The 13450-nt window shown below is 45.4% G+C and overlaps 1 protein-coding gene across 1 annotated transcript in view; it reads left to right on the top strand.

Annotated features, from left to right (window-relative positions):
* Window positions 1-250: 250 nt before the first annotated feature.
* The window catches only part of LOC308410623 (CD209 antigen-like protein A), a gene marked incomplete at its 5' end in the record, with an annotated part of 77508 nt that continues 64308 nt past the window's right edge, over window positions 251-13450 (top strand). Inside the window, 3 exons of the mRNA XM_080904106.1 lie at window positions 251-329; window positions 422-523; window positions 637-864. Coding sequence (XP_080760232.1) covers window positions 251-329; window positions 422-523; window positions 637-864 — 409 coding nt within the window. The remainder of the gene's footprint in view (window positions 330-421; window positions 524-636; window positions 865-13450) is intronic.

Genomic DNA, 13450 nt, shown 5'->3' with positions numbered 1-13450 from the left:
AGCAAAATTGTAATTTTTTTCACACAATCATGAAAAGTAGTTTGACTTCTGTATTCTTGCGTATGACTATCACATATATACACAGTTTAAATAAGAACATATCAGGTTTCAGTGGTTGCATAGCTGCACAAACCTCTGAAATATGCGACTTCCTCTGAATTTAAAAGGCGAGTAAACTGAAACCAGTAAGACTTTCACACTTCACTCATCCTGTGCTGCAGAGCTGAGCTCTCCGAAATAATCCAAACCCATGTATGCAATGGAGGCAATATATAACAATATAGAATGTGTTAAACTTGACAACCCAACACCTTCAACAAATTACACAGGTAAAAAGGAAGTGATAGAACAAGTAGGTTATAACATTTCTTATTACTACTGAACATTTGTTTGGGTAACTTGTTTTTTATCTTCTTTTCAGGTCAGAGGAGCTCTAAGAAAAATTTCTATTTGGGTGTTATTCTCTCCCTGGGCGTGCTTACTGTTTTCCTGCTGATTGGAATTATCACATTTAGTTTCTTCTGTGAGTTGGGCTTTTCATAGATACTTGTTCTACTGTTCATCAGGCACTATATTAATGATTAAGAGCCTTTTTTTTTTAACTTAATTTAATCAATTCAATTTTTTTTATTTCAGACCATAATTTAGCTGGACATGTGTCGGCAGAAGCTGAGAAGAGAGACCTTCTGAATAAAAACATCTTTGAACTCAGTAACCAACTTTCATCCATGACCGAGGAGCGAGATTTTGTGAATAAAAACTTCTCTGCACTCAGTAACCAACTTTCTTCCATGACTGAGGAGCGAGATCTGCTGAGTAAAAAGACTGAAGAGCTTAAAAAGCTGCTGTGCTTTTACAACCAGAGTGAGTCCTTGTGTGAGCTGTTTTGTCTCTAAAATTTTCTCTCAGAAATTTAGTGATTCATTTTCCAAACAAATGATGCAATTATTTTCATCTGACTTAACACATTTTTAAAATCAAATTTCATTTATTAGGAAAATATCACATGAACCATGGTCAGTATCGCTGCTTGTCACTATAAAGCTGCAGTGCAGCAGTGTACCTTATGCTTATCACAAATTTACATTTACAAATCTGACTGGTACTAAAATAATTTAAGGGCTATATTTCATCGACACATGTGTGAAACTTATTAAATGGTGTTTAGTGACTTATAAAATGATTGAATCCACAACAACTACCCTTAATGTATTTTCATTAAGGACGTTGAAAAGGAAGCTGATAGCCCTTACACTGACACTACATATTCTTTTTTTTATCTCAATATCCTTTAAATCTTTTTTTAACTGTTATTTTACTTGTTTCATCGAGTGGTCATGTTTGATTCAATAGTGATGCTGAATCACTTTCTGATCTACAGGTTTGTTTAGAGATTCACAAATCACCTGTCACGTTTTAGTTAATGGACTCAGGCGCAGACCGGGAATCTTTGCGGAGTTAACAATCAGTTTATTCACACAACGACACCAGGTGATACTATTTACAACGTGCTGGAGGGAGGGGAGGGGGGTCCAGGGTTCCGGGGTTTGTGAGGGGAAAGACGGGAATCAGACGCACTCCAAAGGCTCTCTCTTCACTCCCCACAATGGGGACACACAAATCCACTCACTCTTCCACACGGAAACAGGCAGGCAGGGAAAGGTCCGGGGTAGATCTGCACACAGAGACTGGGGTTACGACGAACAGAAGGAAACAACTTTACAGAGTTTCACTCACTAATGGTTGAGAGACTGACGCTGATAGCTCAACGATCCAGCGACGAGTGACACAGTGCTGCCGTCTTAAATCGGCCTTGCGATCATCCCGATAGGCAGCAGGTGCGTGGGCCAGGGGCAGGAGCCCATAATGAGCACTGCCCCGGCAGGTGAGAGAGAGAGAGAGAGAGAGAGAGAGAGAGAGAGAGAGAGAGAGAGAGAGAGAACACATGTTGCCGAAATACAGGATAAGCTGGTGAGGCACAGGGACAATGACAGTACCCCCCCCTCAACGGGAGCCCCCCGGCAACCCACCAGGCTTACCCGGATGCAGACGATGGAACTCCCGCAGCATGCGCCTGTCCAGGACGGCCGCCCGAGGGATCCAGGACCGTTCCTCCATGCCGTAGCCCTCCCAACCCACCAGGTACTGGAAGCCACGCCCCCGGCGCCGAGAATCCATGATACGGGTGATAGAGTAGGCCGGCAGACCGTCCACGAGCTGGGGGGGAGGGGGCCTGGAAGGCGAGCACAGAGGACTGGACTGGAGAGGTTTAATCTGAGACACATGGAAGACGTCGTGTATCTTCATGTTGCGAGGTAGTTTGAGCCTTACTGACACAGGGTTAACTAAAGCAGAGATCTCGAACGGGCCGATAAAGGTGGGAGTGAGCTTCTTGGATTCCGCCCGGACGGGAACGAAGCGTGTGGAAAGCCATACCTTTTGTCCAACAGCATAGGCGGGAGTGGAGGACCGACGGCGGTCAGCAATGTGTTTATTGCGGTCCTTGGTGCGTAACAATGCAGCCCGGGTGGCCTTCCACACCCGACGACACCTACGCAGATGCGCCTGGACTGATGGTACAGAGTGTTCGCCTTCGATGGAGGGAAAAAGAGGTGGCTGGAATCCCAGAGAAGCTTCGAAAGGCGATCGGCCCGTGGCGGAGGAGGTCATGCTGTTGTGGGCGTATTCGATCCAGGGCAGTTCCTCACTCCAGATGGCCTGGTTGGAAGAGGCGACGCAGCGCAACTCCTGGTTCGCCCGTTCAGACTGGTCATTGCTCTGCGGATGATAACCAGAGGACAGACTGACCTCAGATCCCAATGAGGCGCAGAACTCTTTCCACACTCGGGATGTGAATTGAGGACCCCGGTCAGACACGATGTCATCCGGAATGCCGTGCAGGCGAAAGATGTGGTTGGTGAGTAGGCAAGCAGTCTCCAATGCTGTAGGTAGCTTGGGCAGAACAACAAAGTGAGGCGCCTTAGAGAAGCGATCGACGATCATGAGTATGACCGTATTACCTGCAGATGGTGGGAGGCCGGTCACAAAATCCAGAGAAACATGAGACCACGGTCTGGTGGGCGTGGGTAAGGGATGAAGCGGACCCGAGGGTGGCTGGTTTGGGGTCTTGCTTCGAGCGCAGACTGTACAAGCGGAGACGAATTCTCTGGCATCCCGGCTCAGATTGGGCCACCAAAAGTAGCGCTGCAGGAAAGTAATGGTGCGGTGTATTCCTGGGTGAGAGGAGAAACAGGCTGTGTGTGCCCACTGTAATACCTGAGACCTGACAGTTTGGGGAACGAACAGGCGCCCCGCAGGCCCCCCCCTGGATCCGGTTCAGTTCTCTGAGCCTTGCGAATGGCCGACTCGATTTCCCAGGAGACGGCCCCCACCACACAGGTGGCTGGGAGGATGGGAGCAGGGCCCGCTGGGTCTTCCGAGGTGGAGAACTGTCGAGACAGGGCGTCCGGCTTGACGTTGCGAGATCCTGGCCTGTAAGTGATTGAAAAGTGGAATCGCGTAAAAAACAGAGCCCACCTTGCTTGTCTGGCGTTAAGCCTCTTTGCGGATTGCAGATATGCTAGATTCCAGTGGTCTGTCCAGACGATGAATGGTTGAGCAGTGCCCTCCAGCCAGTGCTTCCACTCCTCCAAGGCGAGCTTGATGGCAAGAAGTTCCCGATCACCGACGTCGTAGTTGAGTTCTGCGGGGGTGAGACGACGGGAGAAAAAGGCACATGGGTGAAGCTTACCATCCCTCTGTTGTGAGAGGACCGCTCCTACTCCCGTGTCGGATGCGTCCACCTCCACCACAAACTGCAGGGTCAGATCGGGCTGGACCAGAATGGGTGCCGAGGTGAATCGCTTTTTCAGCTCCAGGAAGGCTGATTGGGCAGCATCGTTCCACTGGAAAGGAACCTTGGGAGAGGTTAATTGTGTTAAAGGCAGGGCTACCTTGCTATAGTCCCGGATGAATCTCCAATAGAAGTTAGCGAAGCCGAGGAACCGCTGCAGCTGGCGTCGGTTGGGGGGTTCAGGCCAATCTATTACAGCTTTTACCTTAGCTGGGTCAGGGCGTAGGTCTCCCCGCTCGATGACGTAGCCTAAGAAGGCAACCGTGGACATGTGGAAGTCACATTTTTCGCCTTTTACGAACAACTGATTCTCCAGCAGGCGTTGCAGGACCTGTCTGACGTGGGTTTCATGCTCAGATAGAGATTTGGAGAAGATCAGGATGTCGTCGAGGTAGACGAAGACGAACCTGTTGATGAAATCCCTCAAAACATCATTGACGAGTGCTTGAAAAACTGCAGGAGCATTAGAGAGGCCGAATGGCATAACTAAGAATTCAAAGTGCCCAAGGTGAGTATTGAAAGCGGTCTTCCACTCATCGCCCTCACGGATCCGAACCAGGTGATATGCGTTCCTCAAGTCTAATTTGCTGAAAACGGTCGCCCCCTGGAGCAGCTCAAAAGCAGAGGTAAGAAGTGGGAGTGGATATTTGTTCTTGATGGTTATATTGTTCAATCCACGGTAGTCTATGCACGGGCAGAGAGACTTATCTTTTTTCTCGACGAAGAAAAACCCAGCTGCTACGGGTGATGAGGACGCGCGGCGGCTTGTAGGCAATGGCGCGCCAGGGAGCAGGTCAATAGCGCAATCTTAAGGTCGGTGCGGAGGCAACGACTGGGCCCGATCCTTGCGAAACACTTCGGCGAGATCATGGTAAACAGGGGGTACTCCGGACAAATCGGAGGGCGCGGTTGACTCGGCGGGGGAGGCCGGCGTGTGAGGCGGTGAGGCAGACTTAAGCTTGAGATGGACAGGAGGCAACCACATGTCCCTTGTGACCGCAATAGAGGCACTCACCGGCAGAGATGCGGCGCTGGCGTTCCGCGGTGGAGAGATGTGAGCCTCCTATCTGCATGGGTTGCTCTCCTCCGTCTGCGCTCTCTGCTTGCCGGGAAGAGCTGAGCTCCGAGGGGGAGCCAGCCCTACGACGAGCTCGCAGGCAGTCATCCACCTTAATGCATAAAGCCATTAACTCGATAAGAGAGTCAGGGAGATCTCGCATAATGAGTTCATCTTTCACCTCGTCACGAACATTGTTGAGCAGTGCACTCCTCAAGGCCTCCTGTCCCCAGCCTGTCTCTTCAGCCAAAATCCAAAAAACAATAGAATAGTCAGACATGCTCCGCTTACCTTGTTTGAAGTTCAGTAGACGAAGTGCGGCAGCTTCAGCGCCAGAGCCCTTATTGAAAACAGTCTGGAATTTAGACAGAAAATCAGCATAGGCAATCCCGGGGTCCGAGCTAAGCACGACCTAAGCCCACTTTAAAGCCCGGTCCCGCAGCAATGTGACACGAGTGACACAGTGCTGCCGTCTTAAATCGGCCTTGCGATCATCCCGATAGGCAGCAGGTGCGTGGGCCAGGGGCGGGAGCCCATAATGAGCACCGCCCCGGCAGGTGAGAGAGAGAGAGAGAGCGAGAGAGAGAGAGAACACATGTTGCCTAATACAGGATAAGCTGGTGAGGCACAGGGACCATGACATCACCGAGTCTCTGAACATAACCTTCTATCAGTTTCACCCAGTTATTAGAAGTTAGGAGCAGTTATTGTAGCTGCATCTCCTTTTATTTCTGGTACTTTTAAACATATTGCACAAAATGAGGTAGATTGCAGTTCTGTGGTTACTTTAAAGACAGGAAAAATAGTGGGATGTTAACCTGCAGGAGACTGATAATAACAGCCTTTCTTCACAGCCATTCAACAAAACAAATCTTAAAAAGTTTAATGGTATGTATTTTTTTTTATAGCAGAGCCACAGTGTGGAGAATATTGCTACTTGTTGTCCTAATAGATGGGATGAGGAATGAGATATTTGTCTTATATGGAAAATAGTTTTCTTCTACACACATCAAATTCAATATTTCACCTTCTAATTATCAGAATGGCATTTAAAGCACTTTTGGATTGGCCTCACTTTTCAAAGATATCTATCCTTTATATACAGTTTATGGTTGCACCAAAGTTAGAATTTGGATTTGGAATGACTGATATTGACATAGTATAACATTTAACTTTTCTAAATGTGTTTTTTTGTGAATAGCAGTTCACAAAAAAATATAGCGATAATAAACATATATATATATAAAAAAAAAAAAAAACACCCAGCACGCCCCTGCGGGCGGTTTATCCTTCAAGCTCGGGTCCTCTACCAGAGGCCTGGGAGCTTGAGGGTCCTGCGCAGTATCTTAGCTGTTCCCAGGACTGCGCTCTTCTGGACAGAGATCTCCGATGTTTTTCCCGGGATCTGCTGGAGCCACTCGCCTAGCTTGGGAGTCACCGCACCTAGTGCTCCGATTACCACGGGGACCACCGTTACCTTCACCCTCCACATCCTCTCGAGCTCTTCTCTGAGCCCTTGGTATTTCTCCAGCTTTTCGTGTTCCTTCTTCCTGATATTGCTGTCATTGGGAACCGCTACATCGATCACTACGGCCGTCTTCTTCTGTTTGTCTACCACCACTATGTCCGGTTGGTTAGCCACCACCATTTTGTCCATCTGTATCTGGAAGTCCCACAGGATCTTAGCTCGGTCATTCTCCACCACCCTTGGGGGCATCTCCCATTTTGACCTCGGGACTTCTAGGTTATACTCGGCACAGATGTTCCTGTACACTATGCCGGCCACTTGGTTATGGCGTTCCATGTATGCCTTGCCTGCTAGCATCTTGCACCCTGCTGTTATGTGCTGGATAGTCTCTGGGGCATCTTTACACAGCCTGCACCTGGGGTCTTGCCTGGTGTGATAGACCCCAGCCTCTATGGATCTTGTACTCAGAGCTTGTTCTTGTGCTGCCATGATTAGTGCCTCTGTGCTGTCTTTCAGTCCAGCTTTGTCCAGCCACTGGTAGGATTTCTGGATATCAGCCACCTCCTCTATCTGCCGGTGGTACATACCGTGCAGGGCCCTGTCCTTCCATGATGGTTCCTCGTCTCCCTCCTCTTTCTTGGGTTTCTGCTGCCTGAGGTATTCACTGAGCACTCGGTCAGTTGGGGCCATCTTCCCAATGTATTCTTGGATGTTCCTTGTCTCATCCTGGACTGTGGTGCTGACACTCACCAGTCCCCGGCCCCCTTCCTTCCGCTTAGCGTACAGCCTCAGGGTGCTGGACTTGGGGTGAAACCCTCCATGCATGGTCAGGAGCTTTCTTGTCTTTATGTCAGTGGCTTCTATCTCCTCCTTTGGCCAGCTTATTACCCCAGCAGGGTACCTGATCACGGGCAGGGCGTATGTGTTGATGGCCCGGATCTTGTTCTTACCATTCAGCTGACTCCTCAGGACTTGCCTGACCCTCTGCAGGTACTTGGTGGTTGCAGCCTTTCTAGCGGCCTCTTCATGGTTCCCATTTGCCTGCGGGATCCCCAGGTACTTGTAACTGTCCTCTATGTCTGCAATGTTGCCTTCTGGTAGTTCAATCCCCTCAGTTCTGACTACCTTCCCTCTCTTTGTTACCATCCGACTACACTTCTCCAGTCCGAACGACATTCCAATGTCATTGCTGTATAGCCTGGTAGTGTGGATCAGTGAATCGATGTCTCGTTCACTCTTGGCATACAGCTTGATGTCATCCATGTACAGGAGGTGGCTGACAACTGCTCCGTTCCGTAGTCGGTATCCGTAGCCAGTCTTGTTAATGATCTCACTGAGGGGGTTCAGGCCTATGCAGAACAGCAGTGGGGACAGAGCATCTCCTTGGTAGATCCCGCACTTGATGGTAACTTGTGCTATGGGCTTGGAGTTGGCCTCTAGTGTTGTACGCCACATCCCCATTGAGTTCCTGATGAAGGCTCTTAGGGTCCCATTGATCTTGTACAATTCTAGGCATTCCAGTATCCAGCTGTGGGGCATTGAGTCATAGGCCTTCTTGTAATCAATCCAGGCAGTGCACAGGTTGGTCGGTCTGGTCTTGCAGTCTCGGCTGATTGTTCTGTCTACCAGTAGCTGGTGTTTTGCACCTCTGGTATTCTTGCCAATTCCTTTCTGTGTCCCGCTCATGTATTGACCCATGTGCCTGTTCATCTTAGCCGATATGATGCCTGACAGGAGCTTCCATGTAGTACTGAGGCAGGTTATTGGTCGGTAGTTGGAGGGGACCGGTCCCTTCTTGGGGTCCTTGGGGATCAGGACCGTCCGGCCTTCAGTTAGCCATTCCGGGTGTCTTTCGTTAACTAGCAGCTGGTTCATTTGTGCTGCCAGATGCTCGTGGAGTGCAGTCAGCTTCTTCAGCCAGTAGGCGTGAACCATGTCGGGCCCTGGTGCTGTCCAACTCTTCATACTGGAGACCCTTTCTTGGATATCTGCCACTGTGATGGTTACTGGACCCTGTTCAGGGAGGTCGCTGTGGTCTGCCCTCAGATCCTCTAGCCACTGAGCATTGCCGTTATGGGTTGCATCCTTCTCCCATATGCTCTTCCAGTATTGCTCCGTCTCCAGCCTTGGTGGTGCTGTTCTCTTATTGTTCCCTTGCCACTGAGAGTACACCTTTGCTGGTTCTGTGGAGAACAGCTGGTTTATTCTCCTGCCTTCTATCTCTCTGGTGTACCTCCTCAAGCGGCTGGCCAAGGCTGTGAGTCTTTGCTTGGCAGTTTCCAAGGCCTCAGGTATGGACAACTTGCTGTATTTCTATATATATATATATATATATATATATATATATATATATATATGTGCTCTGAGCACAAGATCCATAGAGGCTAGGGTCTATCACACCAGGCAAGACCCCAGGTGCAGGCTGTGTAAAGATGCCCCAGAGACAATCCAGCACATAACAGCAGGGTGCAAGATGCTAGCAGGCAAGGCATACATGGAACGCCATAACCAAGTGGCCGGCATAGTGTACAGGAACATCTGTGCCAAGTATAATCTGGAAGTGCCGAGGTCAAAATGGGAGATGCCCCCAAGGGTGGTGGAGAATGACCGAGCTAAGATCCTGTGGGACTTCCAGATACAGACGGACAAAATGGTGGTGGCTAACCAACCGGACATAGTGGTGGTAGACAAACAGAAGAAGACGGCCGTAGTGATCGATGTAGCGGTTCCGAATGACAGCAATATCAGGAAGAAGGAACACGAGAAGCTGGAGAAATACCAAGGGCTCAGAGAAGAGCTCGAGAGGATGTGGAGGGTGAAGGTAACGGTGGTCCCCGTGGTAATCGGAGCACTAGGTGCGGTGACTCCCAAGCTAGGCGAGTGGCTCCAGCAGATCCCGGGAACAACATCGGAGATCTCTGTCCAGAAGAGCGCAGTCCTGGGAACAGCTAAGATACTGCGCAGGACCCTCAAGCTCCCAGGCCTCTGGTAGAGGACCCGAGCTTGAAGGATAAACCGCCCGCAGGGGCGTGCTGGGTGTTTTATATATATATATATATATATATATATATATATATATATATATATATATAAGAGAGAGAGAGAGAGAGAGAGAAGAAAACATAAAAAAGCTTTACTGTAATATTTTTTAAATATTAATACAATTAAAATAATATATAATGTATTTATATTTTATATCAGTGTAAATTTGCAAGATAATTCATATTTTCTAGTGCACCCCATGCCCCCCTCCCCCCTTAGATTCAACCCTGCTTGCTGTAGGTACCTGTATTACTGCGACAGACAGTGGGATGGTGTCATCAAGCTACCTAACCATTCTATAAGGTTAAATTCATCAGTATGTTTTAACTTCTGTAGCTTTATTGTAGATTTTCGCTGTGTAAACCAACTAAGTCAGATGAGAAAAAAGAGCTGCAAATAACTTTTCTTCAGGGTGGAGCTTGTAGAACAGCTGGTTTCACTAAGGACTCCTGACAGGTTCCAAGTAAGGTTTTAGCCACAAGTGCTGCTGTTTTGGATGCAACAAACATGCTTTCTTTCACTCTGGTCATGGTCTTGGTAACGTGGGGTGAAGAAAAGATGCTTTTGTACCATTATTGTTAAGATTTTGTCCGATTATTAAAATAATAGCTGTAGACCTAAAATAGATTAGGTATGAAAACTGTCAACATACTAAATATACACAGGCCAACAAGTATAACAGTCAGCAAGTGAATACATTACACATAAATCTGTGTGATAAAGCTTTTGAAGCTGCTTCATCAATTAAACAGATCAAAAGAGCATTGTTATAGAGTTCATAAAATAATTTTCATTAACTTTGCTAAAGTAGTACTTGTTTTTTTTTCTTCCAGATAAAATATGTCCTGTAGGATGGCATTATTTCAACCATAGCTGCTATCTCGTCTCTAAAAGCTCTCGTCCCTGGAATGAATCCAGAAAGGACTGCAGAGACAGAGGAGCAGATCTGGTGGTTATTGACAGCCCTGAAGAACAGGTACACTGTTTATATATGTGTGAGTTATTGTGTTTGTAAATGAATACTGAAGTTTAAAGAGCTTGGAAAGAAAAGCGTCTGGACTTCTTTAAGTTTCTTGAAGACGTTTCACCTCTTATCCGAGAAGCTTCTCCAGTTCTAAGAGCGATTGGTGGAGAGTCCCAGATTTTTAAGCCCTTTGCGGAGTGTCCCTAAAGAGGGTCGTGGACCCCCTATTGATCCTCCCGAATCAGAATCAGAATCGTGTTTATTGGCCAAGTATATGTTCAAACACATACAAGGAATTTGGTTCCGGTAGATGGTGTTTCTCAAGCACAAAAATGTAAATCACAACAATATATATATATATATATATATATATATATATATATATATATATATATATATATATATGTATACACACACCCACACACACACACGCGCACACACACACACATATATATGTATATACACACACATATATATATACACACGCACACACACACACACACACACATATATCTATATACACACACATATACACACACGTGTTTGTGTGTGTGTTGCATAGAAGACAGATGGTTTGAAAGAGGAGTCAAAGGAGGAGTGCCATCTATTATCCAGTTTTGAGATCCCTTCCCACTCACCTTAATGCCCACTCACATCTGAGGTCATTTGTTCTCAGCAAGTCATATGATAAGGTGGAGCAAGGTCTCACAATGCATTCACCTCAAACCTTGGCTAGTAGTGACCCACACCCGTTTTACCCCTTACCTCATGTGACGAGGCAGACAGTCAATACTGGGTCTACAACCCTCATAAAGAACACTCCCAATAGGGACTCTCCACCAATTGCTCTTAGAACTGAAGGAGCTTCTCAGATGAGAGGTGAAATGTCTTCAAGAAACTTAAAGAAGACTTAGACTACAATGACCTGGATGACTGAGAAACTTCACAGAAATATTGAAGGTAATATTCACATTTTTTACAGTGCTAATCTGCACGTTTTTATTCTTTTCATGTTGTGTATTTTTCTAAGTTTCTCCACTGCAGGAAACACATTTTCCTTCTGCTGTTCAAATCAGCGTTTGAATCTTACAGACATGCATAAAAACAATATATACATTAGCTTTTCAATATCCTCAGAAAAGTAAGTGTTATACATCAGTTATTTAGTGTCAGTACACAGCAAATTCAAAAGTGTTAAATTTTTTGGTGTTAATAGTCTCCTTGCAAAAGTAGAGTTAATTTTACTCTAAGCAGAGTCACATTCTTTTAATGTAACTCTGAGGTGTAAAATGATAGTAGTTAAAATCGAGTGTTAAAAATGAGTGTTTCTCTGTCAAATCTGGAGGTGTTACAATGGAAACATTAACTCTTGACCTCTTAACTCTGAACTCCTAGAGGGGCTATGACACCAACAGAGTAAATTCACAGACTCCGCCCCCAGCACGGCTCCAATCGAAGCTGAAGTGAAGCCGTTTCAGAACATTTTGCTCTACATATTTGAGTTGTTTGCCATGCTTGGTAAGTCATTTTTTCAAAGATTGTTTCAATTATTATTATGAGCTTTTACTTCTGTGGCTCTTTGGAGTTGAGACAAAGCTGTGTGAAAGGCATTAGCCACGTTGCTCGCTGATAGCATAATATTCTGTTTTAGCTAGCTGAAAGGTATTGTTTGCGGGCAAATACCACAGCCTTGAAAAAAGCTTGCATGTGAATTTTCAGTCAAACGTTTGGTCAAATACACCTAAAACAATGTCTAGAATGTGAAATGTTGGTATAATGGTGCTACTTGAAGCCTGAAAACGATCGCCCATAAAAAAAAACAAAAAACGAGCAAACAGCAGTAGCAGACGTCCTGACTCGATTCTACGGTAGCATAGATCCCTCCAGAGTTTTGTGCACACGGTTTAGGTAAAAATGAAAAAGGTTGAGGTTTTACATTTAGTTCAGTATTACCTGTTGCCTGTGTCCTTGTCTTTTGGGAAAATACTTTACACAAGTAATGGCTCAAAGAGGATTCCTTTTTTTTTTTTTTTACTGTGCTGCAATTGTTTACTGGATTATTTGTGCCGTTAATTAGTGTCAACTAATTTTTATTCAATCTCCACACAGGATATGCTTGTGAAGATGGAATATGGGGGAGAGCAGAAGTGCGTTGAAGTTCCACAAAGGGATGAATGAAGGACATGCATATTGTATTGAAGAAATAAGTGATGAGAATGCTGTTATTTGCATTTACCAGCTCACCTATGTCAGACCTTTTGATAAACAAAATTCTAATAAAAGTGAGAACATGTATACTGTTACATCTTTCAGAAAATGTTTTGAAATTGTGGTGCACAGTTCAGAATAAATGTTTTTCAAAAACCATTGCATCTTTTTAGTAAATGTTTATTTCCAAAAGAAATTTCTAGAAGTTCAGAACAGTAAAATTCCCGCTTTTTAGAATGAATTAGAAGATAACTCTTACGTAGTTAAACTAAAATACTCTTTGAGAGTTAATATATAAACTCTTAACACCAAGTGTTAAATTATCAACTCCAGACAGATTTGGTGTTTAACACTAAATCAGAGTTAACGTACCAACTCTCCAAAAAGAGTTAAATTAACACTCTCTGGTGTGGACCCATATAGACACTTTAATAGTGTTGAAATCAAATCCGACAGTGTTAATTTGGACATGCTGGATTTGCTGTGTACAATTGTGTAGGACGTTCATGAAAACAGTAGTCCACTGACAGAAAACATCTTGACCACTTTTGTTTTGATGGTATCAAGAGATTTTGGTGACAAATATTACAATTTTTGACAAATGAAGAAAATCTTTGGGTGAGTTACAGCATGTTGCAGGTTCACTAGAGTGGCTTTCTTTATGAGCTGTTCAGACATGTCTCCAGTGAAAAATGTCACAAGGAATACATCAAAGTAATTGAGAAAACACAAAGTTTTAATTCAAGTCAAGTCATCTCTTTTTATATAGCACATTTAAAAGACATCAAGTGTCGTCCAAAGTGCTGAACAGAGGGATAATGTAATCAAATAAAAAGAATTAAAATAGATAAGATGAAA

This window comes from Rhamphochromis sp. 'chilingali', assembly GCF_963969265.1.
Source record: "Rhamphochromis sp. 'chilingali' genome assembly, chromosome: 14".
In the NCBI taxonomy this organism is placed as follows: domain Eukaryota; kingdom Metazoa; phylum Chordata; class Actinopteri; order Cichliformes; family Cichlidae; genus Rhamphochromis; species Rhamphochromis sp. 'chilingali'.
This window is presented reverse-complemented; position numbering and strand designations above follow the sequence as displayed.